At 56.0% G+C, this 24,592-nt stretch overlaps 1 protein-coding gene across 5 annotated transcripts in view; it reads right to left on the minus strand.

Moving 5' to 3' along the window:
- Nucleotides 1–5,000: 5,000 nt before the first annotated feature.
- The window catches only part of GALNT6 (polypeptide N-acetylgalactosaminyltransferase 6), a 40,320-nt gene continuing 20,728 nt past the window's right edge, over nt 5,001–24,592 (minus strand). For 2 of the 5 annotated variants that reach the window (XM_051845485.3, XM_002711189.6), the window contains 8 exons: nt 18,486–18,635; nt 17,807–18,041; nt 10,925–11,042; nt 9,766–9,966; nt 9,216–9,347; nt 8,558–8,659; nt 6,741–6,893; nt 5,001–6,105 (listed from right to left, as the gene is read on the minus strand). In XM_051845485.3, coding sequence (XP_051701445.1) covers nt 5,992–6,105; nt 6,741–6,893; nt 8,558–8,659; nt 9,216–9,347; nt 9,766–9,966; nt 10,925–11,042; nt 17,807–18,041; nt 18,486–18,635 — 1,205 coding nt within the window. In that variant the 3' untranslated portion in view covers nt 5,001–5,991. Of the gene's footprint in view, nt 6,106–6,740; nt 6,894–8,557; nt 8,660–9,215; nt 9,348–9,765; nt 9,967–10,924; nt 11,043–17,806; nt 18,042–18,160; nt 18,317–18,466; nt 18,636–24,592 lie in introns of those variants that run through there. The other 3 variants (XM_089308379.1, XM_089308378.1, XR_016216738.1) reach the window with 3 other exon arrangements.

Genomic DNA, 24,592 nt, shown 5'->3' on the forward strand with positions numbered 1-24,592 from the left:
AAAAGATTTCTTTTCAAGTAAACTCTTTTATCTGTTATTCCAAGACACAGAAAGGTCAGGGCCTAATTAATCATATGCTGGTAGTCGACAAGCATCCAACATGTGTGGTTTCAGAATTTAGCTGGAGAACCGGGACTGCTTTGCCCACAGGGTGCTCCCCTGCTCCTGTCCTTGTCATCTGTCACTGCCTCACTGGTGGCACCCTCCACGCAGAGACCTTCTGTGTGCATGCAGAGGTGACAGTGGGGACAGGAGAGGCAGGGGGAGTGACCGGCAAGAGGAAGGAAGACACTAGTGAGGTCTCCCGGCCCCAAGAGGGAGACTGGGCATCGCCCCAGGGTTCAGACACAGGTGTCAGTGTGGGGTCGAAAGCAAAAGGGATGCAGTACAGAGAATTCCTTACCTTTAAAATGTTTTTAGGGGGCCTGGTTCTGTGGCGTAGTGGGTAAAGCTGCCACCTGCAGTGCCGGCATCCCATATGGGTGCTAGTTCCAGCCCCAGCTGCCCCACTTCTGATCCAGCTCTCTGCTATGGCCTGGGAAGGCAGTAGAGGATGGCCCAAGTCCTTGAGCCCCTGCACATGGGAGACCCAGTAGAAGCTCCTGGCTCTTGACTTCAGATTGGCTCAACTCTGGCCATTGCAGCCATTTGGGGAGTGAACCAGTGGATGGAAGACCTCTCTCTCTCTCTCTCTCTCTCTCTCTCTCTCCCTCTGCATTTCAAATCAACAAATCTTTAAAATGGTTTTAAAATGTACTTACTTATTGTTTGAGAGGGGAGGAGGGAGGGAGAGAGAAAGCGAGCGAGATCTCCCATCCACTATTGCATTGCTCAAATGCCTGCGACAGCCAGAGCTGGGCCAGGCTGAAGCCAGGAGCCCAGAACTCCATCCGGGTCTCCCACATGGGTGGCAGGGGCCCAGGTCTTTAAGCCGTCACCTGCTGCCTGCCAGGGAGTGCATTAGCAGGAAGCTGGACTCAGGAGCAGAGGAGGGGCTTGAAGATGCGGGTGATCCAAATGGCATCTTAACCACTACACCAGCCCGCAGCAGGGGGAACTGTGGTGGAGGAAGGTGCTTGGGTGAACTCTCAGGCGAAAAGCTGAAAAGAGAGCCCCAGGGCTCGGGAAGGCGGGGCAGGGTAGGAGACGGAGCCCACAGCACAGGCTGGCTCTCTGAGGGCTCAGAGGGTGTGGGGGTGAGGAGCGGGCGATGCCTCCAGACCTCAGAGTGGGGAGGGGGGGCGGCAGCCGTGCACCCTGAGCTGGGCAGGCAGGGACCCCGGTTGTGCACAAAATGACCAGAGCCGTTGCTGGCAGCAGAGCAGAGAACTGTGGGTGGGGCAGGAACCCTAGCCCAAGCCAGGAATTTTGATCAGGACAGGGAGGAGCTTGGGAACCCACAGGGAAGCAGGACAACCTCTGGCTTGCCTGGGGTTTTTGTCGCCTGAGGCCCCAGAAGCCCAGCTTCTGGGTGCGGGGGTGGGGGGGTGCTGGGGTGGGAGGGCCTGTGAGAGGCTGCGGGAAGGGGTCCCTTGTTCAGGTAACCTCAAGGGCTCCCTTCCAGGACAGCCTCCAGCATTCCCGAAGTAGCCCCAGAGAAGGGACTGAGCCCAGCCAGGGTGCCTAGGGCCACTCTGGTCATTGTCTTCCCTCTTCTCGCTCGCCTCTGGAGCGCAAGGGGACAGGTCTGGGGCCGGGAGGACATCACACACTCTAAAGTGGCAGCCCAGGCAGGACTAATTTCACACCCATCCCTAGACTCTTGTCGCAGCCCGGAGCAGCCCAATCCCTCTTGGCTTTAAAAACCAAACTCTCAGGGCCAGCGCCACCATATGGGTCTCGGTTCGAGTCCCGGCTGCTCCTCTTCCGATCCAGCTCTCTGCTGTGGTCTGGGAAAGCAGTGGAAGATGGCCCAAGTGCTTGGGCCCCTGCACCCACGTGGGAGATTTGGATGGAGTTCCAGGCTTCTGACTTTGGCCTGGCCCAGCCCTGGCTGTTGTAGTCATTTGGGGAGTGAAGTAGCGGATGGAAGACCTCTCTCTCTGTCTCTCCCTCTCTCTTGTCTGTAACTCTCTCTTTCAAATAAATAAATAAATCTTAAAACAAAGCAAAACTCTCAGACTGCTCAGACCCTCACAACTGTGCCCAGTTCTCTGGCTGGACTCTTTGCAGGCTTAGCTTTGGCATTAGGCATAGCCAGTGGCCTTGGCCTACATCTTAACGTATTGCATTTCTTCTGACTTAGAGATTCCAATGTGAGGAATGCATTTATTTTACAATTTTTTCTTATTTATTTGAAAGCAGAATGATAGAAAAGGACACACACTGGGGCCGGTGCTGAGGTGTAGTGGGTGGGGCTAAAGATGGCATCAACATCCCATGTGGGCACTGGTTCGAGTCCCGACTGCTCCACTTTTGATCCAGCTCTCTGCTATGGCCCGGGAAAGCAGAAGATGGCCCAAGTGCTTGGGCCCTTGCACCCATGTGGGAGACCTGGAAGAAGCTCCTGGCTCTTGGCTTCGGATTGGTGCAGCTCCGGCCATTGCGGCCAACTGGGGAGTGAACCAGCAGATGGAAGATCTCTCTCTGCATCTCTTTCTCTGTGTAACTCTTTCAGATAAATAAATAAATCTTAAAAATTAAAAATAAACAAATAAAAGGACACACACATATCCTCCATCTGCTGGTTCACTCCCCAAATGACTCCAAAGGCCAGAGCTAGGCCAGGCTGAAGCCAGGAGCCAGCAACTCCATCCAGGTCTCCCATGTGTGTGGCAGGGGCCCAAGCACTTTGGCCATCTTTTGCTACCTTCCCAGGAGCATTAGCAGGGAGCTGGATTGGAGGTGGAGCAGCTGGGATTCAGAACCAGCGCCCATATGGGATGTCAGCACCCCAGGCAGAGGCTTAACCTGTGTTACAGCACTGGACCTGAGGAATGCATGCTTTTGAAATAAACACAAAAGTATATGTATGGGGATCTGGCACTGTGGTGTAGTGGGTAAAGCCGCCACCTGCAGTGCTGGTATCCCATATGGGCGCTGGCTCGAGTCCCGACTGCTCCTCTTCCTATCCAGCTCTTTGCTATGGCCTGGGAAAGCAGTAGAAGAGGGCCCAAGTCCTTGGGCCCCTACACCCATGTGGGAGACCTGGAAGAAGCTCCTGGCTTCGGATTGGCGCAGGTCTGACCGTTGCAGCCAGTTGGGGAGTGAACCAGCAGATGGAAGACCTGTCTTTCTCTCTGCACCTGCCTCTCTGTAACTCTGTCTTTCAAATAAATAAATAGATCTTTTTTAAAAAGGGGGGGAAGGTTAACTAAACTGGGTTTATCTCTATTATGGAATATCACATAGCTTTAAGAGAAAATGAGTTAGATTTGAATGAGCTGACATGGAAATACATCCTGGGAGAACTGAGTGACCACAACACGTATTTCATTTGTGTAGTCCTTAAAAAAGGAATGAAGGCCCTGCCCAAGCTGGGTGACTGAGCATCATCCCTGGGGAATGAGTGACTAAGTGGGCCCATGATGATGAATCACACTTTTTTAAAGAAACCTCCTATTTTTCTATACGATTGGACTTTTCTCCAGTGGATTATTTTTTACAACTAGAAACAAGGGGCTGGCATTTGGGGTCATGGTTAAGGAGCCACTTGGGGCGCCCACATCTCGTATCAGAGTGGCTGGCTTCAGGCCTCATTCCTGTTTCTGATCTGTACCCCTGGGAAGCAGCAGGTGATGGCGCAAGTGTTTAGGAGGTCATTGCCACCACGTGGGTGACCTGGCTTGGGTTCTGGGCTCCTGGCTTTGGTCTGGTCTCATCTTGGTCTTTGCAGGTGTTTGGTGTGTATGTGTGTGTGTGAATCAGCAGGTGGGTGCTCCCTCCTGTCTGCCTTTCAAACAAATTAAATAAATAAAACTGAAAAGTAAGCGAGGGATAAGCTCTTGGTTGTTTTTAGCTATTTGGGGCCATGGTGCGCACACGGGAGCCCCTCCGCCGCTGAGCGGTTCCCAGAGCCAGCACCTGGCTGGTGGCTGGGGAGTGGGAAGACAGCCACGCTCAGAGGGGTGGCTTTAAAGCAACAGCATCGGTGCTGAATGAGGGCAAGCTGGCCTCGGCTGCTCCTGCCCAGTGCAGCCAGGGGGAGTGGGGTGGGGTGGGGTGGAGAAGGTGGGAGGGCAGGTGGGGGGAGGGTGACTGCACAGATGTGACCCCAGGCTGAGGGGCCCACAAAATTGTTCTCTAAGATACAATCAAAAAAATAAAATAAAATAAAATGAAAGATACAATCAGCCTGGCTTAGATTCATCGTGGCATCTTAGGACCCCTACTGGGAGAGTTTTCCGGTTGTATTTCTCCGAGCGGCGCGGGACCCTAGGAAGGCAGGCTGTCCTACGACCCACGAAGGCGTCCACACTCACAACCCCTCCCCACAGTGTCCCTTTGGTTTCCAGCCCCTGCCCCTTTGCGCCTCCGCGGCTGGGCTGTGGCATCTCTGCTCGCTGAGCCCTTGGCACCATTGGCGGGCGGGCTCAGGTCACACGGAGCCGTCTCGGTGACGGCCGCGGGTGCAAGGAATGGCTCCTTCGCGCTCGCCCTGCGCCCCAGACATCCCTGCCACTCGCTGGCTCCAAGCACCCGCGTACCTTTGGGGTGGGCGTGCCACGCGGGAGGGACCCCATCTCACGTTCGCTCCGTGCACATCTGCTCTGCCCCCAACACCTGGGAGCAGAGGACGCGTAGGGAACATGACACCGTGGCCCCAAACCCAGCTCTTGACAGCTAACAGACAGCAAGGGCCCACGCCCAGAAACCTTTATTCTCACTGCCATCCCGTGTACCTTCTCTTCCCGACAAAGAACTTTTCCCCTTCCCCACGCCAGATCACATCCTGGCCACTAGCTCTTTTCCTTTTGGTGGGCTTGCCCCCCAACCTCGCCTCAGTAGAGGCCTCTTAGCTCCGGTGGGGGGAGGGCTAGGTGGCCACCTGCGGTGTTGGGGGGGGGGCGGGGCAGGAGGCAGATGTGGTCCTAGAGCACCCCCTTGTGGTGCCAGCCTGCTACTGGCATCACCAACAGCCTCCCTGGATGGGCTTGTCCATGCACCTGGGCGCTCTACTTCCGGTAAAGCAGCCAGGAGCTACCGGGTCCGGCTTGCTCAGAGAAGACCTCGCAGGCACTGCAGATCTCTTAATTTTGCCGAGGCTACTCTGCTTTTTATCGACTTTAAATATGGGGCTTAGGGGGAAAAAAAAAAAAAAACGGTCTGGGACCTAAACTTGACAATCACTGGTCCCAGTGAGCTTTCTTTCAACATGAGCATCCCAGGATTCCCTCACCGGGGGCCACCTGGCTCCACTGTCCTAGGCTTCGTGGAGCCAGCCAGCTGGAAGTGACCAGGGCGGGTGGGCAGAGGGGACAGGATGGCTGGTGGCTGGCAGGTGGTGTAGTGTTCTCGTCGCGTAGTGGAAGGAGCCAGCAGCCTCAGCTCTGGCCACCTGCTGGCTAGGGGCCGGCACACATGTTCTTTTACCTCTGCCTCCGCTTGCCCATCTGTAAAACGGGCATGCAGCATCCTGTCCTGATTTTCTCACAGGGTTACTGCGCAAGTGAAGATAGAAGCCACCTGTCAGGCTGCCTTCTGTCTGAACGGTCCAGCAGACTTCCGGCCACGGGAGCCAGGGAGGCTACCTTGGGCCTCAGCTGCCTCCGTGGCAACACGCGGCTTCCGTGGAGTCTGAGGTGCTGTTGTGTGAGGATTCGGGATGTGGCCGCGGGGGCGCTTTGCATGAGCCCGGCAGTGATGTCCTGAGCCGCCCCCCGGCTGCCCTGTTTCCAGGACAGAAGGAGAACCCCAAGCCAAGTCCCTCGTGTCCTGGTGCTAGAGGGTCGGTCCAAGGACCAGGACCTTGGACATCAGCGGCTCTGTTTCTGGAGAGGCTTGTTGGGGTGTGGGGTGGGGTCCCCCCACTGGGGATGATCAGGGAGGAGCCTAGACGAAGAGCCAGAGCTGGTGGGGGTCGCTGGGATTGCAGGGAGCCATGGCTGGCTTTTTGTCCCTGGATGTCAGGCAGGTACCAGACCCTGAGTTCCTGATGAGCTGGTCCTGAAAGATGCAACAGCGAGGGATCAATTGAAGAGCAACGGGCTGGAGTGGGGTGGGGGGCAGCTGAGCAGGGGCAGAGGAGACCCCAGAAGGCACCAGGAGGGCACTCCGAGTTCTGTCCTGGGCCACCAGACGCAGTCCCAGGGTTCCTCCCTTTAGCGAGTGGCTGCAGTAGAGGCCCCCCCTCCCCCACACAGCCAGACCTAAAGACCCGGGACCACCCCTGCCCTGCCATTCCTCAAGGTCAGGCCTCTGTTCTCCTAAGCCACTCACAGGCTTCACCCAGCTCGTCCGTCCGTCCGTCCGTAGCAACAGGAGCACCGACAGCTAGGACACAGCAGTCCCCGCCCTCCGCCCTGCCCCCAAGTCTGAACAGAACCCCGGGCAGGTGAGAGCCCCCAGCACGTGGCACCTGGCCCACGGGGCAGGCAAGAACCACGATGCCTTTTCCACCTGCGTCTCTCTGAGTCCAGCCTCCAGCCCACACTCACCATGTTTCCCACGGAACCCCAACCCGCCCTGCGCGTGGCGTCTCGGGCACATGATGCAACAGAACAAAGCGGGTGGCGGCGGGGGGTGTGTGGTTCAGAAGTGGCCTTGGGTTTGTAACTCAGCTTTCTGAGCAGCGGTCTCACCTGGGTCAATTCCCATTCCTCGTCCCTGGGGACCTGGCTGTGTTTGCCGGTGAAGTGGCAGCCCCTGAGGCCCAGGGTGCTGGCGCTGGCGTGTAGACACAGCTGCTTCGCGATGTTGTGTCGGAGGTCTTTCTGGGTTGTGTACTCAAAGTACTGGGAGTGGAGACGAGAGGGGGCGATTCTGAGGAGCAGGTGGAAATGGCGCGCCCCCTTCCGAAGCCACCTGGCCCCTAAATGCCAACCCAGCTGGGGAGCAGCCAGCGGTCAAGGCCCTGCCAAGGTTTTTAGTGAGTAAGGTGCCACCTTTGTGATTTCCATCAGACCTGGTTTATCAGGAGATGATTGATGGTTACTTAATATAGCTTTCTGAGGTTGGGGCGGGCTTGTGGCGGAGCTGGTTAAACTCTCCCTTGGGATGTGTGTGACCCATATTGGACGATTCACATCCTGGCTGCTCCACTTTTTTAAAGATTTATTTATTTATAGGCAAAGTGATTGGGGGGGGGGCTAGAAATCTTCCCATCTGCTGGTTTACTCCCCAAATGGCCACAATGGCTGGGGCTGGGCCAGGCTGAAGCCAGAAGCCTGGAACTGCCTCTGAGTCTCCCACGCACGTACAGGGGCCCAAGCACTTCTTCTGCTGCTTTCCCAGGTGCATTAGCAGGGAGCTGGATTAGAAGTGGAGGAGCCAGGACTCGAACCGGCGCCCATACGGGATGCAGGTGGTGCAAGCAGTGGCTTAACCCACTGTGCCACAGCACTGGCCTCATGGCTGCTCTGTTTCTGATCTAGCTTCCTGCTGGTATGCCTGGGAAACAGCAGATGACCGTTCAAGCAGTTAGGTCTCTTCCATCTATGTGGGAGACCCGGATGGAGTTCTGGGATCCTGGCTGTTGTGGCCATCTGGGAGTGAACCTACAGATGGAGGTTCTCTCTCTCTGTTTCTCTCTTTGCTTTTCAAATAAAATGAAAATAAATAACATTTATTATGTCTTCTCCATTTATAAAAGTTTTTTAACATTTAATTTAGCTCCATTTTAAGCAACATCTGGGAAAAATGTGTTTGATGGGCTGGTTCTATTTTTAGTATAAATCACTGTTAAAACCTTCATCAATGTATCATCTAACATGATCTGGCAGATCAACGGACATTGGAGAGGTGGGGTGGGAGTGTGAGGAGAGACGCTTCCTCCACTGGTTCACTCCCCAGGCATCTGCAATGTCCAGGTTAGGACCAAGGCTGGAGCTCAGAGCTCAGACCAGGTCTCCCATGTGAGCAGCAGGGACCCAAGCACTTGAGCCATCATCTGCTGCCTCCCAGGGTCTGCCTCAGCTGGGAGTCAGGAGCCGTGGCTGGGCACGAAACCGAGACCCTTGATATGGGACACAGGTGTCCTAGTCGACCCCTTTATTGCTAGGTCTTGCACACCCCTGCTCTGGGCACTCAGGGAGATGGAGTCCTGGGGAAGGGGCCAGCTGCTGGCGCATCCTTTGGGAAGTGCGTGGGAGCTTCCTGGGCATTGGGCAGCTGTGAGATGTCCCAAGGTGGCTGCCTTGGGGTCACTCCTGGGTGGGAGGAGCAGGTTGGTGGCTCCAGGACAGGGGGTGCATCTCAGCCCCAGTGATCACTGAGTAGCTCACCTCCTCCAGGCAGCCTACTGTGGTTCTCCCTCTGGATGTCCCCACTTCTGACTTCAGCCCTTGTCTGTGTCAAACTGGGATCTTCCTAATGTCTGGGGTGCCACCTCCTCCCATTCTAGTCCCCAGGGAAGGAGTCCCTGGAAGGGACAGGGCCCCCTCCCCTTTGGCCTGGGTACCTGGTTGCCGCCGAGGCCGTGGCACGAGTACATGATAAGGGGCTTCCCTCCTCGGTTGTTCTCACCCACGTCCAGGCATTGGCCAAGGCCAAGGTTCTTGATCTGCAGAACAACAAACACAGGAGTGGGGAGGTGCAGGAGAGAGCAGAGTCAGGAACGTTTTAGGTGGGGCCCAACAGAACCAAGTCCTCCTCTGCTCAGTTCCTGTGCTCACCAGCCCCAGGGCCAGGAGTTGACAGCAAAGTGGGGTGCAGAGCCCCCCAGGCTGGGAAGGACAAGCTGGGACACGCCCCGTCTCTCCCCAACCACAGGGAAGGATGAGCAGCCTCCAGGTGCCTGGAAGAAGCCCCCAGCTCTCCTACAAGGCGTGGTTCTCAAAAGGGCCATCCCAGACCAGCAGTGCACCTGCTAGACATGCAGAGTATTGGGCCCCACCCCAGTCCTGAGTCAGAAGCTCCAGGACCCCCAGTGCACGCCAGTGTTTGAAAACCACTGTGATGGGCTGTTTGCTGCCCACAAGGTCTTTGGCTATCTATCTCTGGGCCAAGGAGGGTGGCGGGGAAGACAGTCTCTGGTGGCCCAGCTGCGGGGGTGCGTGCCCTTGGACTTCCCCAGGGCTGCCGGGGTTACGGGCGGGCATGCTGCTCTGCAGACTCACGGCTCCATAGAAGGTGGGGTTCAGGTCGGGAACAAACATCTCTGGGTAGACGTTGTGCAGGAACCAGGAGAAGTTGTGACAGTGCAGTTGCTCCCTGAGCTGCAGCCGTTCCGAGATGTCCCCAAAGGATTTCTGCCAGGCAAGCAGGGCCCCCAGGGGGCAGTGTCACCCCTCCCCCACCGCCACCCTGACCTCCCCGCGTGGGCTGACATCGCCCAGAGAGCACAGAGCTCCTGGGGTTGCTTCCTCTCCTGCGTAGGACCTGTGGGTGCCACTGGCTCAGGGGGTCACACCCAAACCCCTGGCCTGGCTCAGGGACCCCACACACAGCATCCGCCCACTCCCTCATCTGCTGAGACTCCCTAATCAGTGCTCTCCTGGTCCCCAATTCTGAGCCCCTTCTAGGTAGGGACAGCAAGGTCCCTTCCCCCCTGTAAGATCTTGGTGCTCTGATTCACAGAACCTCACAAAGGGGGACACTGCGAGGCAGAGATGGGGGTCCCGGGGGCCCTGCACTCCTCCTCACCCCAGACACCTGCCTTCCTCTCACCTCTTGGGCCATCTTGGCTGCCTGTAGATTTCTCCTGTAGAAAATCTTCTTGTAGTTGTCCATCCAGACCTCAGCCAGGCGCACCTGGTTGCGGGCAATGACGTTGGTGCCCTTGGGGAAGGTGTGGGGGCTCTTGGTGCGGAACACGTGGCCCACCACGGAGCAGGGGATGATCTCCAGCTGGCCTCCACACTGCCACACCTGACACGGAGGGAGACAGGACGGGCGCCTTCAGGAGGGGGGGCCGGGAGACGCTCTCCCCCCAGGCGCCAGACCCTAAGTCCGAGGGACCCAGGCAGAGGCTGGAGAACAGTGTGGATCGGGTTTCTTCCAGGCCAGGCTGAGACACCCCAGACTCCCCCAGATCTAGGCAGAGGACATTGGCAGGGTCTGCGGCTTACAAGGGCCCACCTGAGAGAAAAGACAGTCGGGCCTGTTCGTGCCTGTCCCCGACTGGAGCCCTGATCGCTCAGCCTCTAGGCCAGCACTCAGCCAGGTGGCCCTGGAAGCTCAAGGTGAGAGCAGCAAGGCCACTCAACTACCAGGTGGCCTGTGGCACAGGGACCTGGCGCCCTTGGCACGCCGGCTTCCTGGGAGCCAGGGGCCCTCTCTCGAGTCTTCGGCTGGGAGCCTGTTGCTCCCCACATTAGCGTGGCCGCCATGGCAGAAGTAGCCACGTGCCGAGTACCCACCCATGCCGGATATGGGCACAGGTGGTTTTGCAAGGGATCTTACTGATCACGATTCTACTGGCCCAGGGATTCATGGAGATCCAGGCTCTCCTCTGGACCGCCTCCTAATCTGCATAACTCCCAGAGTCCCTCAGGGTCCTGGCGACCACTGTCTCCTCTCACAGTCACAGGAGTTTGTGACTCCCGTGGGTGCGGTGGCCTCTAACCTGGGAGGAGGGGCCTCATAGTGGCTTTTTGTCACTTCCGGTAACACTGACAATTACTCCGCCCAGTGATTTGTTGCGAGTTGTCCAATCAGATTGCCACGGACAGAGAGGGGAGCAGAGGAAGAGGGGAGCTGTGGTGGGAAACGGCCACCCTCTCGAGTTCAAGTTCCAGAGGAGACATCCCCAAGGCTGCCACTGCGTGACAGCGCCTCCAGCTTCCCCTGGGATGACGCGGCCCCCCCAAGCCCTCTTCACTCTCACCCGGAAGGACATTTCCACGTTCTCCCCTCCCCAGATCTCCATCTGATTATCATAGGTACCGATGTGTTCAAAGTAGGACTTGGAGATGGAGAAGAGGCCGCCAGCAAACGTCGGGGATCTGCAGAGACAGGGAGAGCCGTGTGCATCTTGTGCCTGTGGGGACACCCGACCTGGCTCCCTGGTCCCTTCCCTGCTCCTGGGACGGGCGGGCCCCTCCTCTGCGGACTCGCTCGCCGCCCACGGGGTCTCCCTGCAGGACCAGCTGAAAGGAGACATGGTCACCCCCCCTCATCCAGGGACATGTCAAGCGCCACCCACCACGCCTGCGTGTGGAACACACAGCCCGAGCTGCGCTCATGCTGGGGCAACACAGAGCCTGGAGCAGGGCAGAAACTCAGTCCATTCATGAAAGCAGGCAGGATTCAAAGCACGAATGAACCAGCAGTCTCCGCTGGGCTGGCCCCGTGCTGTTTCAGGGTCCCCAGCCCTTTGCGCCATCTTGGCAGGAGCTTGACCCTGATGTCTTATATTCCCCGAATGAGAAACTTTAGCTTTGGTTGCTTGGAGCAGGGGTGGGGAAGGGGACGTGTAAGAGGGGGCTCCTGGGACCACAAGGTGTGCCGAGAGGTTAGGAGAAGATTCTGGGTTTCCGGAAAAGGCGGGGCGGCATGGACCCGGTGCAAGATAAAAATAGACAGAAACATCTCATGCAGGGGGTTTGGTTATCAGCTTGGTCATCACAGCGGGGCTGAGGGCGAGGGTGCTCCAGTGGACAAAATGGTCATGGAAAACGAAGTGAAAAGCAAAGTTTATTCTGGTGCAGCAAAAGGTTGAAATCCATTGCCCACGAAATCCGTTCAAAAAGTTCGGGACAATGTGCTATGTAAAGGCTTGTTCAGGTAGTTAGCCTAGCTGCTGAGATGCCCAGACTCCGCTCACCAGGGAGTTCCTGGCTTCAATGCCAGGCTCCAGCTCCTGACTCCTGACTCCAGCTTCCTCTGAATGCAGACCATGGTGGGCAGCAGTGATGGCTCAAGAACTTCCTGCCGCCCATGTAGGAGACCCGGATGGAGTTCCTGGCTTCTGGCTTCAGCCCTGGCCATTTCAGGCATTTGAGGAGCGAACTACTGAATGGGATCTCCCTCTGCCTGTATTTCTTTGCCTCTCAAATAAATACATAAGACAGAAAAAAAAAGGATGTGTGGGAATTCAAAAACAATTCTGGCAGCAAAATAAACATCTTTGAATTCCACTTTCCACAAAACTTTTTGAAGTTCCTGCAAGAGAATATAATGGTGGTGGTTGCTTCCGTTCCTGGGCCAAGCCAGCTTGGATTGGATGGGGCTTTGCTGCCCTCATGTGGTACAACCAAGCAGAAAGAGACCGACACCTTCTCCATCACCCCAGCACCTAGCCAGGTACCTCACACACAGCTTGGGCTCAGCCAGGGGCAGCACATCAAAGAGCCTGCCCTTGGTTACCTGTGGCTGGCCCAGTCACCATGGAGGTGGTTCCTGCAGCCACTTTCTGGGCAAAATTTCTCTAAACAAATCCTTGATTTATTCCGTTTCTTTGAAAGGTACAGAGGCAGAGACAGAGATCTTTCACAAGCTGGTTCACTCCCAAGATGCCCAGAGCAGCCAAGGCTGGGCCCGGCCAAGCCAGGAGCTTGGCAACACTGCATCTGGGTCCCCTGCCTGGGAGATTCCCAAGTGGCATCGTCACGGCGCTGCCAACTGCCTGTTCTGGAAGCAATTTTAGCTGGAAACCCTCCTGTCCAGCCGCCTTCCTGTCCCTGGTTTTGGTCTCTTCCAAGGATCTCAAGTCAGCCCACGCAGAGTCCAGAGAGACTGGGGACAGTCTGGGACTCCAGGTGAGTCCCTGACACCACCAGACTTCCTCTGCAGAGAGTTCCCCAGCAGACCTTTCTCTTGCCTTTTACTTATTTGAGGAGAGAGAGAGAGAGAGAGAGAGAGAGAGAATCTCCAATTTGCTGGTTTACTCCCCCAAATGCCCACCAACAGCCAGGTCTGGGCCAGGCCGAAGCCAGGAGCTGAGAACTCCATCTGGGCTGCAGTAGGGCCGCAGGTACCCAACTATTTGAGCCACCACTGCTGTCTCCCAGGCTCTGCACAGGCAGGGGCTGGAGCTGGGAACCCACCCAGGCCTTCTGATGCGGGACGTGAGTGTCTTAACCACAAGGCCACTTGCCCGCCTGCCCTGGTGTCTTGCTTTCTCAGGTTGAGAAGTCCCGGACAAATTAGCTTAGGATAAAACCAACAAGGAGGGGCCTACACTGTGGCATAGCAGGTGAAGCCACTGCTTGCAGCTGACATCCCATTTGGGCGCCGGTTCGAGTCCTGGTTACTCCATTTTCGATCCAGCTCTCTGCTATGGCCTGGGAAAGCAGCAGAAGATGGCCTAGGTGCTTGGGCCCCTGCACCCACGTGGGAGACCCGGAAGAAGCTCCTGGCTCCTGGCTTCGGATTGGTGCAGCTCCAGCCATTGCGGCCAATTGGGGAGTGAACCAGCAGATGGAAGATGTCTCTCTCTCTCTCTGTCTCTCTCTCTCTGTCTCTCTCTCTCTGTGTAACTCTGACTTTCAAATAAATATTAAAAAACAACAACAGCAACAACAACAACAAGGAAAGCATGCTTTAGATCCATGACAGACAATCACTAGAAAACACCCCGAATTCCTTGCCCTCATTCCTGGATCCCCAGGTTCGTCCCCTGCTCCCCTTCGCTGCCCCATCAACTCTGAGAGTGCAGGATGGGAGGGTAGAGGGGTACACAGTCCCTCTGGGGGCATGATGTGCAGTGCCTCGGGCTGGCCACACATGCTAGCGGGCCACTGGAACCAGAGAGCAAATTCATGGCTCAGACACTAGAGCTTTGTCTTACAGTGGAGGCGGGGTTGTCAGCGCCGGGTGAGAGCCAGGTGCCCCATCTCTGACTGTGCCACAGTGTGCCTGGCCCCTGGTGTCCGGGGGTGGGGGTGGGGTGGGCGGGACCTCTGTGCGCACCGAACAAAAGGCATCTGTGAGCGAATGGAGGGGCAGTGGGGAGATTGAATTTCTTCTCTTTCACCTGCTCTGTCTTTTCTCCCTCTCCTGCGAATGGAGACAGAGCAGGTGAGTGTCCAGGAGCCATGGCATCCTGCCTGGGGCACCCACCTGAGCCCTCCCGACTGAGACTTGGGGTGGCACTTGGTAGGATTCTGGGAGGGCTGGTTGGGGGAAGGAACTCCGGCCCTCTCCCCCTTTCAAACTTGACCTCTCATCTCTGGCCACCATGTCCCCAGCCTCTGCTGTCCTCTACCCCAGATGTACAGTCAAGCTCTCCCTTACATGCGTGGCGGGTCCAGAATTCAATGGCACAAACTACCCAAAGGCCACTCCCCATCTCAGTTTGATTGCAACAGCCGTTAAATTCAAGCAGCCTGCAGAGGGATGGGCGAGGTGTGGGGCAGGGGGTTGCTGAGCCCTGGGCATTGAGCAGGGGATTCCCAGCCCACTGCCCACCCTGCATTCGGAGGCGGACCCTCGGGCTTGAGGGCAAAACCTGGTAAACTTCCTCTTTTTATGAGGCTCGAGATCAAAGGAGGGGTTTTACGTTTTTAGTTATTACTGTAGATTTTTTTTGAAAACTTGATTTATTTTGAGAGGCAGAGACAGACACACAGACAGACAGACAGACAGACACAAGGACACAGCGAGAACTCCTATCTGCTTGTTCATCTTCCCCCATGCCTGCAACAGCTGGGGCTGGCCTAGGCTGAAGCCAGCAGCCCAGAACTCAATTCAGGTCTCCCACAAGGGTAGGCGGCAGGGACCCAAGCACTTAAGCCCTCACTGTTGCCTCTCAGGGGACACGTTGGTGACAGAGGTGGACTTGGGAGCAGAGCCTGGACTTGAACCCAGGCACTGATATAGGACACAGGTCTCCCAAGCTACATCTTAACTGCTGCACCCAGTACCCACTCTCTATATACATATTTATATTAGAGATTTATTTACTTATTTATTTGAAAGGCAATTATAACATGGAGCAGAGAGAGAGATCTTCCATCTGCTGGTTCACTCCCTGAAAGGCTGCAACAGACAGGGCTGAGTCAAGCCCAAGGCAGGAATCGGGAACTCCATCCGGGTCTCCCACCTGTGCAGGGGCCCAAGCACTCGGGCCATCTCCTGCTGCTTCCCAGGCGCATTAGCGGGGAGCTGGATTGGAAGTGGAGCAGCTGGGACACAAACCGGTGCCCATATGGGATGCAGGTGTCATAGGTGGCAGCTTAACCTGCTGTGCCACAAAACCGGTTTTTATATTTTTTAAACTTATTTTGAAAAGATTTAATTATTTATTTGAAAGGCAGAGTTACAGAGAAGCAGAGGCAGAGGTGAGAAAGAAACAGAAAGAAAGACTTTCCATCTGCTGTTTCACTCCTCAGATGGCCATGACCACTAGTGCTGGGCCAGGCCAGGCCAAAGCCAGGAGCCAGGAGCTTCTTCTGGGTCTCCCACACAGGTGCAAGGGCCCAAGGACTTGGGCCATCTTCTACTGCTTTCCCAAGTGCATTAGCAAGGAGCTGGATTGGAAGTGGAGCATCTGGGACTGGAACTGGTGCCCACATGGGATGCTGGCACTACAGGCAGAGGCTTTAACCGCTAGGCCCCAATACCAGCCACTCCAGTTTTTACATGTTTGAAAGACTTGTGGCTGGCTCCACGGCTCAATAGGCTAATCCTCCGCCTGCGGCACCAGCACCCCGGGTTCTAGTCCTGGTTGGGGCCCGGATTCTGTCCCGGCTGCCCCTCTTCCAGGCCAGCTCTCTGCTGTGGCCTGGGAGTGCAGTGGAGGATGGCCCAAGTGCTTGGGCCCTGCACCCGCATGGGAGACCAGCAGAAGCACCTGGCTCCGGACTTCGGATCAGCGTGGTGTGCCGGCCACAGCGGCCATTGGAGGGTGAACCAACAGAAAAGGAAGACCTTTCTCTCTGTCTCTCTCTCTGTCCTCTCTGCCTGTCCAAAAAAAAAAAAAAAAAAAAAAAAGACTTGTAAATTTTTTTAATTGATATTTTTTACCCTCATGTTAACCCTGAATTGAACATTATACAATGCATACACATATCACAACATCACATAGCGTCTCATAAATATGTAGGATTTTTATGCCAATTAAAAAATTAAGAGTCCAAAAAGAAGACTATGCAACAGGCTTTATGTAGCCAGCAGAGCCTAAAATATTTTGCTACCTGGCAATTTACGGAAAAGTTCAGGGAGGCCGGCGTTGTGGCTCAGCGGGTGAAGCCGCTGTTTGCAACTGTTGCATCCCATATCACAGTGCTGGCTCACTGCCCCACCCTGGAACTGCCTTTCAGAAAAACAAAGCCAGCTACCCAGCTTCCAATCCCGCTCCCTGCTAAAGCAGCCATTTGGGGAGTGAACCAGCCAATGGAAGATTGCTGTCTCCCAGAAGAAGCTCCTGGCTCCTGGCTTTGGCCTGGCCCAGCCTCAGCCATTGTAGCCACTTGGGGAGTGAACCAGCGGAAGGAAGACCTCTCTCTCTCTTCCTTAAGATCTCTCTCTATCTCTTCCTTTCAAATAAAGAACTAAATCTTACAACAACAACAACAAAAAAAGATTGCTGTCTCCATCTCTGTCATTCTGCCTTTCATATTAAAAAAAAAATCTTAGAAAAGTTCTGGGGCTGGCACTATGGCAAAGCAGGTAAAGCTGCCGCCTGCAGTGCCGGCATCACATATGGGCACTGGTTTGAGTCCCGGCTGCTCCACTTCCGATCCAGCTCTCTGCTAATGCACCTGGGAAAGCAATGGAAGACGGCCCAAGTCCTTGGGCTCCTGAACCCCTATGGGAGTGCTCCTGGCTTCTGGCTTCAGATTGGCACAGCTCTGGCTGTTGTGACCATTTGGGGAGTGAACCAGCAGATGGAGGATCTCTCTCTCTCTTCTTTTTTTTTTTTGACAGGCAGAGTGGACAGTGAGAGAGAGACAGAGAGAAAGGTCTTCCTTTGCCGTTGGTTCACCCGCCGCGGCCGGCGCGCTGCGGCCAGCGCACCGCGCTGATCCGATGGCAGGAGCCAGGAGCCAGGTGCTTCTCCTGGTCTCCCATGGGGTGCAGGGCCCAAGCACTTGGGCCATCCTCCACTGCACTCCCTGGCCACAGCAGAGAGCTGGCCTGGAAGAGGGGCAACCGGGACAGAATCCGGCGCCCCAACCGGGACTAGAACCCGGTGTGCTGGCGCCGCTAGGCGGAGGATTAGCCTATTGAGCTGTGGCGCCGGCCTCTCTTTCTCTCTCTCCCACTCTGCCTTTCAAATAAATAAATAAATAAATCCTCTTTTTTTTTTTTTTAAAAAAAAGCAGATATATGTATAATATTTTTAAAAAAGGAAAGTTCAGGGTAACTGACCTTAGCAGCCCAGGCTGCTGCCTCTGATGACCATGGCTATTCAACAGTGGCCCCCAGCCAGCGTCTCCCACCCCCAGATCAGGCCCCAGCCCTGTCATTCCACATGCAAGGGAGGGACCACATGGGACAACGGGGGTAGAGCTGGCTGTCCAGCATTGGGCATGCAGTAACTGACTGATGAGAGCAAACCACTAGGCTGGAGGGTGGGAAAGGGGCTTTGGGGCAGCCCAGCGTGGGCATCCATGCCACATGGCCCAAAGTCAGCTGTTTATCACTATAGCCCTCAGTGTTCCCACCTGTAAAATGGGCTGATCGTGGTGCCTACCTCCATCGGAGAGAGAAGTTAAGACAGACAGGTCAAGTGCTTGAGAGAGCACCTGACAAACGCTGATGCAAGACGGCACAGGTCCCCGGAAGCGGGTGGCCCTGGAGCCAGGCAAGGGGTGGTCCTTACTTGATGGGGTACGTCTCATCCTTGCGCCTCCGGTTCTCGTGTGCGGGAACAGCCTCCCAGCCGAAGGTCAGGCTCCAGTCGAAGTTGCCCCGGCTGTGGACTCTGCCCCTTTGCACAGGTTTGGAGAATTCAAAAGTGTTCAGGTCTATGGTGACGATGTCAGGGCTCACCACGACCGTCTCGTCCTCGGCGATCCTGGCCAAGAGAGGTTCCAGCCAGCCGGTGAAGCACTCGCCTGCGGGGGGCGTGGGGAGAGACAGGTAAGGCAGCAATCAGGACCCCGCCCACAAAGCCCCCCCACGCCCAGGGAGGAACCCCAGCAGGGAGAGGGGCAGAAGGAGGCATTTCCCCCACCCTGGGTAGGGGGGAAGGCGGGTATTTGCATCCCAAGCTTCAGCCCCAGCTGCAGAATAAGAATTCCTCTCGCTTGCCCGGGGAACTTCCCCTTGAACTTCTGCGAACACGAGGGCGACTCCAGGAAAAGATGGAATTAAAAGGGATGAGGGTCTGCTTGGGCTCAGGTGTGCCTCCTGAGCCCTGGGATCAGGAGGGAAAAAAAAAAAAAGGTAGAAGCAGCTGGAGTGGACCCCCAGCCTCCTTCTGTGCCGCTAAGAGAACGGGATGGGGCCTCCCCGCACGCACGCACGCACGCACACATACCAGCCGCTCTCTTACTCACAGTGGGCATCCAGGAAGGTGAGCACCTCCGCCTGCGCCACGCTGGCCCCCAGCAGCCGGGCGGTGATCAGCCCCTTGCGCTCCTCCTGCCGCACCACCCGCACCACCTGCAGCTGCTTCACGTACTGCTCCAGCTTCTCCTTCAGGTACTCTGCAAGCACAGGGGCCCTCGTCGGCCACGGCCATTTGCTTGCAAACCTGACGCCTGGTGGGCACCCAGTCCAGGTGGCCCTAGGCTTCCAGGTCTGACTTCTTCTGGATCCCTCTCCAAGTGCCTGCAATGGCTGGGGATGGGCCGGAGCCAGAGCCAGCAGCTGGGGGAACTTCACCTAGGTCTCCCTGTCACTTCAGTCCCCACTTCCTGCCTCTTAGCAGGAAGCTGTGGTCAGGACCCAGGCTCCCCAGTTTGGGAGGCAAGCATCCTAGTCCCCCCGCAGCCTGAATCGTAACCCTTGCACTTCCACCGCCCAAAGCATTCCACAGCAGCAGCCTAGGGTGTGGGGTGGGGGAGGCGGGGGACAGGGGCCGCCAGCTTGGCTCCTGAAGTCCCAGACAGCACCCCAGAACTGCTTCTTTGGTCTTGACTCCAGTACACAACTCTGACAAAGGCTCCCCACGCCTCTCTCGGATGCCCCTCCTCACAGGTGGGGCTGCCAGGTTCCTCAGAGTGAGTCCAACAGGCACAGCGCCCCCAAGTGTTGATTTCTTGCTCGCGGAATCAGCAGCAGGGCGTGTAACTCTAACCCTCCCCATTACCCCTCTGCATAGGAGATCTTTAAGAAAAAGCAAATGCTGGGGCCGGTACTGTGGCATAGTGGGTAAAGCTGCCGTCTGCAGTGCCGGCATCCCATATGGGTGCTGGTTTGAGTCCCAGCTGCTCCACTTCCGATCCAGCTCTCTGCTATGGCCTGGGAAAGCAGTGGAAGATGGCCCAAGTCCTTGGGCCCCTGCATCCACGTGGGAGACCCGGCAGAAGCTCCTGGCTCCTGAGGCCAATTAGGGAGTGAACTCTGACTTTCAAATAAAATAAATAAATCTTAAAAAAAAAGAAATAAAATGCAAATGTGCCAAGCAGCTCTGGAGAGGCCCAACTCTGTCTCTCCCTCTCTCTGTCTGTAACTCTGCCTCTCAATTTTTTTCAAAAATTTATTTATTTATTTGAAAGGCAGGGAAACAGAGAGAGAGAGAGAGAGAGAGAGATCTTACATCAGCTGGTACACCCCCCAAATTCCTACAATAGCCAGGTCTGGTCCAGGCTGCAGTCAGAGTCAGGAACTCCATCCAGGGCTCCCACATGGGTGCAGGGGCCCCAGCACTCGGCCATCTTCTGCTGCCTTCCCAGGTGCATTAGCAGGAAGCTGGAAACAGAGTAGCTGGGACTCAAACCAGCATCCCGATAGGAGTTGAGCCAGCAGCCAGGTGTTGAAACCCTGGTACTGTGGCGTGGGATGCGAGGCAGATGCTGCGCCTGAAAAGTGACAGCCGAATCAGCTGTGCGTGACGCCAGCCCCCAGGGAAAGCTTCCTGAAGGGAGGGTGTCTGCTGAAATCTCCAGCGCCCTCTGCGGGGCTTTTCTGACACTTCCGTCTGGCCATGTTGGCTTTTCTGCCTCCTTAACACGCCAAGCCTCAGGGCCTTTCTCAACGCTGCAGAACAGGGTGGCTGCAGCTGCAGAGGCCTGTGGGGTCAGCCCTGGGCTTGGGCCTTGCTCTAGAGGTGGTGTTTGACAGCCTGGGGGTCCGGAACTCAATTTCCTGGTTGCCATTGATCTCATGTACACACACTCAATGTGCACACACGCACGCATGGACACCCTTGTGCACGCATATGTGCACACACACCTATTGTGGTGATATTATTTTCAAACACTTTGAGCACCTGCAGAATGACAGAGAGGCAGAGAGAGAGAGAGAGAGAGAGAGGGAGAGAGAGAGAGAGCGGTCTTCTATCCACTGGTTGATTCCCCAAATGGCTGCAGTGTCTGGAGTTGGGTGGATCTGAAGCCAGGAGCCAGAAGCTTCTTCCAGGCCTCCCACATGGGTGCAGGGTCCCCAGCACTTGGACCATCTTCTGCTGCTTTCCCAGGTGCATTAACAAGGAGCTGGATCAGAAGTGGAGCAGCTAGGACTTGAACCGGCACCCCTATGGGGTGCTGGTGCCATAGGCCAGGGCTTTACCCACTACACCACAGTGCCGGCCCCTCTGTCCCTTCCGATTCAGCCTCCTGCAGGTGTGCATCCTAGAAGGCAGCACAGGATGGCTCAAATACATGGGTCCCTGTCAGTCACGTGGGAGGTCCCAACTGAGACTTGGGTTCCTGGCTTTGGCCTGGCCCAGCCCCAGCTTTTGCGGGCATCTGGGGAGTGAACCAGTACATGGAAGATCTCTCTGTTGCTTTGCCTTTCAAATATATATATATATATATATATATACACACACACACACATATACATATATATATATATATATAGAGAGAGAGAGAGAGAGAGAGAGAGAGAGAGACTGACCCTGGGAGGAGAGAGAGAGAAAGGGGCTTGCTTGAGCCATTCCTTTTCTCCCTGTCTGGGAGGATGGTGCTCTCAGCAGAGGAAATACTCTTGAACTTGGAACTCTAGTTCTTTAATTTTTCTGGACAGAGGAGTGCTTCCAAAGTGCCGACCTGTGCCTGGGTTCTCAGGCAGGCATCTGAGCGAGGGCCTGTGGCCCACTTACTCCAGGAATCAAGCCTTTTGTCTCTGGGTGTTGGGACTGCGTGAGTCCACATCAGCTTCTTAGGGCAACTGCAGCCCAGTGGGCTCCTAGCAGGCATCAGCTGACGCACTGCCCGGCGCCTGCCTGCCCTGGGCACGGACAGCCTCAGCATCCTGCCCGCAAAGGAGCTCAGAGGCCCGCCCAGCTCCAGCCCCGAGCGCTGGCTCTGTCCGGGAGGAGGGAGGGACCCAAGCAGGCGCTTGCCCTGAGAACTCGCTTCGCTGGGCTCACAGGAAGTTCATGGCAGCAGAGATAACCCTGGGACAGAACATGATAGGAAGTGGGTTCTGTGGTGAGAGACTGAAGCACTGGGCTGCGAACCCCCTGGGGAGGGGGCGGGGCGCGACACGGCCTCCTCCCACACCTTCCTTCCAGTGTCTTCCAGGTCCAGGTGGCCCAGCTGCACCCCGCAGCCCGGCCTCCTCCCACACCTTCCTTCCAGTGTCTTCCAGGTCCAGGTGGCCCAGCTGCACCCCGCAGCCCGGCCTCAGGCCCTACGAGGGGAGTGTAAACATCCGCTCCTGGGCTCCCTGGATGTGCCATCCGGAGCTGAGCACAGAGCCCCGGATGATCCCACCCACACAATGACGCCCCCCATGGCAGGCTTTTTGTTTCAACAGCCCCACACAGCTTCCTTCGTCATCACCTAGGTCTACGACACCACTGTGAACCCGATGCAGAGCCCGCGGTTTGAGGTCTGACGGCTTCCAGGTCTCTGCTCCTGGTCTTGCTTGGACTAACAGAATCACCCACCTGATGTAGGCTCAAACAGAACCCAGGATTTCCACCCCAGATCTCCACCCTCCGTCACCACATCTTTATGTATTTTTTCTTTAAAGATTTCATTTCTTTATTTGAGAGGCAGCATTACAGGCAGAGAGAGGCAGAGAGAGAGAGAGAGAGGTCTTCCATCCACTGGTTCACTCCCCAAATGGTCACAATGGCTGGAGCTGCGCCAATCCAAAGCCAGGAGCCAGGAGTTTCTTCTGGGTCTCCCACATGGGTGCAGGGGACTGAGCACCCGGGCCATCCTCCACTTCTTTCCCAGGCCATTAGCAGAGAGCTGGATCAGAAGTGGAGCCGCGGGGACTTGAACCAGCTCCCATATGGGATGCCGGCTGTGCAGGCGGAGGCTTAGCCCACTGCAGCACAACGCCGGTCTCCGCCTTGTCAGGGAACAGTGCCAGCTTCCCTCCAGCTGCTCCGCCCCAGAGTCTGTCTGGGTCCTCCCGTATTCACAACTAAGCGCCCACCAGCACTGCCAGTTTGCTCGTCCCCACTGTCACCCCAGGACACAATGTGTGAACTGATCTCGCAGCCTTGACTCCCCAGTCAGGGAGGCAGGGCTGTGACTTCTAGCTGTAATTCGGACCATGCCACTACAGTGGGTTCCAACTGTACTTCAAGACATCTCCGGGGGCAGGCAATTGGTCCAATAGTTGGGTCTCATATCAGAGTAGCTGGGTGCATTCCAAGCTCTGGCTCTGGATTCCAGCTTCCTGCCAATGCAGACCCTGGAAGAGAGCATGTTAACTGCGCCCCCGACAGCTGTCTGGGAGACCCGCACTGAGTTCCGGCTCCCAGGATTGGCCCCAGCACAGTCCCCGCTGTTGCCCGTGTTTGGGGAGTGAATCAGCAGACGGGTGCTCTCGGCCTGTGTCTTGCTCTCTGCCTCTTGAATTTAAAAAAAGAAGAAGAAGAAGAAGTCCAGGGCCAGCATTGTGGAGCGGTGGTTACGCCACTGCCTGCTTTGAGTTCTGCCTGCTCTGCTTCCAATCCAGCTCCCTGCTGATGCACCTCGGGAGGCAGTGGAAAGATGGCCCCAGTGCCTGGACCCCTGCCATCCATGTGGGAGACCCGGATGGAGTTCCAGTCTCCTGGCTTCCGCCTGGCTGTGCCCTGGCTGTTGTGGGCATTTGGGGAGTGAACCTGTGGATGGAAAATTTCTCTTTCTGTCTCTGTTACTCTGCCTTTCAAATTAATAAATAAATGATTAAAAAAAAAAAAGAAGGAAAGTTCAAATAGCACGACGGCTCTTTATAAAAAATTGAACAGGATGACCACATGATCTAACAATTCCACTTCCTGGGGGCCGGTGCTGTGGCGTAGCAGGTAAAGCCACCACCTGCAGTGCTGGAATCCCATATGAGCGCCGGTTCAAGACCCAGCTGCTCCACTTCCAATCTAGTACTCTGCTATGGCCTGGGAAAGCAGTAGAAGATGGCCCAAGGACTTGGGCCCCTGCACCCACGTGGGAGACCTGGAAGAAGCTCCTGGCTTTGGATTGGCGCAGCTCCAGCCGTTGTGACCATTTGGGGAGTGAACCAGCAGATGAAACACCTCTTTCTCTGTTTCTCTCTCTCTCTCTCTCTCTCTCTCTCCCTCTCTCCCTCTCTCCCTCTCTCCCTCTCTCCCTCTCTCCCTCTCTCTCCGTCTGTAACTCTACCTCTCAAATAAATAAATATTACAAAAAAAAAAAAAAGAAAAGAAAAGGACAAATACCACGATTCCTCGCATGTGAAATAGAACAGCAGTTAAACTCACAGAGGCAGAGAGAACAGCGGTTGCCGGGGGCTGGCCGAGAGGAAAGGCGGAGTTTCAATTTGGGAAGAAATCTCTCTGGCAAAGGGTAGCAGTGATGGGAGTACAACCACGTGAATGTGGTTAATGCCACGAAACCATGCCGCAGGATTTCAGATGGCAAAGCTGGTGAATTTTATTTATTTATTTATTTATTTTGATAGGCAGAGTGGACAGTGAGAGAGAGAGACAGAGAGAAAGGTCTTCCTTTTGCCGTTGGTTCACCCTCCAGTGGCTGCCACGGCCGGCGCACCACGCTGATCCGAAGCCAGGAGCCAGGTGCTTCTCCTGGTCTCCCATGGGGTGCAGGGCCCAAGCACTTGGGCCATCCTCCACTGCACTCCCTGGCCACAGCAGAGAGCTGGACTGGAAGAGGGGCAACCGGGACAGAACCGGCGCCCTAACTGGGACTAGAACCCGGTGTGCGGGCGCTGCAGGCAGAGGATTAGCCTATTGAGCCATGGCGCCGGCCGAATTTTATCTTATGGATATTTCACCACGCACACACACGAGAAACCCGAACGGTGCCCATCAGCCCCAGAGGGCTCCCCAGAGGTCTGTCCACCTCCCTGAAGCTCCCCCTGCACCAGTGTGCTTTCTGCTCCCTTGCTCACCTCCTTTCGGCCAGGCTGGTTGCTTTTCTGCCCCATTGACAGAGCAAGCCCCGGGGCCTTTGCACATGCTGTTCATGTTGAGCACACTCAGAATAACTTTTCTTGGCTACTCTGACTACAGGAGCTCCATGATTACCCACCAGCCTGTCATCCTGTGTTCTGC

This window comes from Oryctolagus cuniculus, chromosome 11, assembly GCF_051225735.1.
Source record: "Oryctolagus cuniculus isolate XC-2025 breed Fujian yellow rabbit chromosome 11, ASM5122573v1, whole genome shotgun sequence".
Taxonomy (NCBI): domain Eukaryota; kingdom Metazoa; phylum Chordata; class Mammalia; order Lagomorpha; family Leporidae; genus Oryctolagus; species Oryctolagus cuniculus.